Source organism: Lactuca sativa, chromosome 6 (genome assembly GCF_002870075.4).
Source record: "Lactuca sativa cultivar Salinas chromosome 6, Lsat_Salinas_v11, whole genome shotgun sequence".
Taxonomy (NCBI): domain Eukaryota; kingdom Viridiplantae; phylum Streptophyta; class Magnoliopsida; order Asterales; family Asteraceae; genus Lactuca; species Lactuca sativa.
This window is the reverse complement of record NC_056628.2, coordinates 15,268,837-15,271,510: the sequence shown is the minus strand read 5'-3', so window position 1 is coordinate 15,271,510 and position 2,674 is coordinate 15,268,837. Positions and strand designations below refer to the sequence as shown.

The window sequence follows — 2,674 nt, the reverse complement described above, 5'->3', positions numbered from 1 at the left end:
GAAGTGGGGATTTTCAAAAGATCAATCTTTTAATGGCATTTATATAGATATATATACTCTATTAAATCAATCCAAAAACACCCTTTCTTTTGTTAGTTTATGATTCTCTTCATAATCTTTGCATCCTACTGAAGCAATAGCTGTTCTTCATCTTTCTGCAACTCATTCAATCTTCTTTTTGCATAAACTGTCACCAAAACAGTTGTAGTAATTGTTAAAAGAAACCCACCAACAGTACCTAAAATCTGAGTCACTGAAAGTGAGTGTTGATCATTTGAAGCATCTGCCAAAGTTCTGATCATTAGACCCCTGCAATTACAAATTCAAAAGGGTAAAATTGGTAATACATGTGAATAAACCAAAAGGAAGAGGACCAGAGAACTATATAGAATTAGAGAAGTCTTTACGTGTATATTGCAACGAAAATCTCAGGGACCATTCCTGTCAATGTTCCAAATAAGTAAGGACCAAACTTGACATCAGTTGCCACAGCACAGTAGTTGTAAACCATGTAAGGGAATGGAGAAATTCTCAATAATGCCACTGCTCTAAACTGATTAAACCAGTTTCCTTCACCTGCTAACTTCAAGATTGAAGCTTTTTTTGGATACCTTTCTAACCAACCCTATATAATCAATAGAACACAAAGGCACATTTTGATTCGATTAGGGTTTAAACCCAAAAGAGAAGAAAAAAAAGTGTATTAAATTAGGATACTTACTTGGATTTTGTGGTAGAAGAGGGAACCGATGAAATAGGGAAGTGATGTGCCGATGATGACTCCACTGATGATTAAAAGAAACCCAAAACCATAGCCAAAACTCATTCCGGCTACCCACATTGAAGGTGTAGATGGTAGTAATATGGTTGGGAAGATTGCTACAGAAGTGAAGATCAAAACTGCTAACACTGGTTTGCTGAAAGTTTCGGTTTCCCAATTCAAAATGGGGATAACCTCCTGAAATATGTGAGAAACAGAGGTATTGATGTTATAGAAGTTGGAATAATTTCAGAAATCCAGTTGGATCGTTCACGAATTATGCATATAAATCAAGGAAACAGTCGAAATTTTCATTAAGATTGGGAATTAGGGCTCTTTCTGGAGAGGCGAGTTAGGGTTACTTTTGGGAAATTGGGGAAATTAGGGTTAGTGAGTGATTTGTGCATCAACGGTAAGAAAAAAGAGGAATTTGCAGATAAAATAATGAAATTCGGATAAATGCAGATCGACATACCTTATTCATTAAAAAAGGTCCGATCCATAGAAAGAAACAAACCCCCACAACAGCCAAGAAGATAAACACAAGAACAAGCTTCGACCACCACCAAAGAGAGCACCAAAAGCCGCCACCAACACTACTACAACTCCTCGACGACGACGACGAAGAAGAAGGCAGTGAACAACAACCGCCGCCGCCGCGGCCATTACCACCGCCCAACCCCTCCGGTTCCTTCAAAATTACGTAATCATCCTTGGGATCTTCAATCGCGATCTTCAAAAGGGTGACTACATCTGCTTCCTCAAACGTCATAATAATAACAAATTCAGATCAAATCGTAATCAATTTGACAGAAACAACCCTAAAATCGGAAGTTCTGCAAGTAGCCGTTAAAACTGGTCGGATTAAATTGTGAATTATCTGATAGAGATGGAGGAATCAGAAAACAAAACAATCAAATCCAAGAGAACAGCGTAAAAGATCAGGAAAACAAACGTCGATTCAAAGAAAGAGATAAGTATTTCAGATTATTGGGAAAGTTAAAAGAGATCTTTGAAGGTAGACATATGAGAAGAATAGTGACTGGGAGCCGAAGATATGAGTATTTGATGATAGATATAAAGGCTTCAATTATTAATTAAAGAAAATTGTACCAAACTCCATTTATTATAATTGTATATTAAAATGTCGACAATTGATTAATACTATTTATTATAAAATATTTATTTATTATAAGATAATAAAAGAATCTTGTAAATTATAAAACAAGTACCGACTAAAGTCAATAAGTGGACATACATCGTCCCAATAAAAATGTTATGATTGAGTATGTACCTCTTACGACATAGATTATTTGTTAATTATTGCGAGTAGCAATGACATATAAACTAACCATCACAATGATAAAATCTTGGATATTCACGACATGTGATATATTAACACTTTCTCCCAAAAATGAAGGCTTAATAATGATAGATAGACAATAACATCACGGGGTGTACAGATTATTATATGTTATGTATTATATTCGACGTCGACTTCATATTACAAAAGATGATATTTTCTCATGAAACATATTTTACTTTAATTTACAATAAACATTCAAAATGAAAAATGGGCTAAGGGCTAAGCATAAAGGCTCAAAGAAGGTCTAACATGATACATAACATACAAAACACTTTATTTTAACACCCCTACAATTTCATCAGGAGATATAGTCTAAACTTTTAAACCGGATGGACATTGGCTTTAAACTTGCATAAACCGTTTTTTTTTTCCTCAAACCGGACCGGTTCAGAAAACCGGTTCAGTTCTAGTCAACGTAGTTAAAACCGGTTCACCATAAAAATAATCCGAACCCATATAAACCGGTTTGGTTTTTCCTGAACCGGTTCAAACCGGTCCGACGGGCAACTTGATTTTTGGTTGTTTTGGCTTTGTTTTTGAGCTAAAGA

The 2,674-nt window shown here is 35.3% G+C and overlaps 1 protein-coding gene across 1 annotated transcript in view; it reads right to left on the bottom strand.

Annotated features, from left to right (window-relative positions):
* Positions 1–1,827, bottom strand: part of LOC111918746 (uncharacterized) — a 1,950-nt gene extending 123 nt beyond the window's left edge. Inside the window, exons 1-4 of the mRNA XM_023914367.3 lie at positions 1,236–1,827; positions 722–958; positions 408–625; positions 1–309 (exon numbers count right to left, since the gene is read on the bottom strand). The exon at positions 1–309 is cut by the window's left edge and continues 123 nt beyond it. Of these exons, the coding sequence (XP_023770135.1) occupies positions 126–309; positions 408–625; positions 722–958; positions 1,236–1,532 (936 nt within the window). The 5' untranslated portion in view covers positions 1,533–1,827 and the 3' untranslated portion in view covers positions 1–125. The remainder of the gene's footprint in view (positions 310–407; positions 626–721; positions 959–1,235) is intronic.
* Positions 1,828–2,674: the final 847 nt, after the last annotated feature.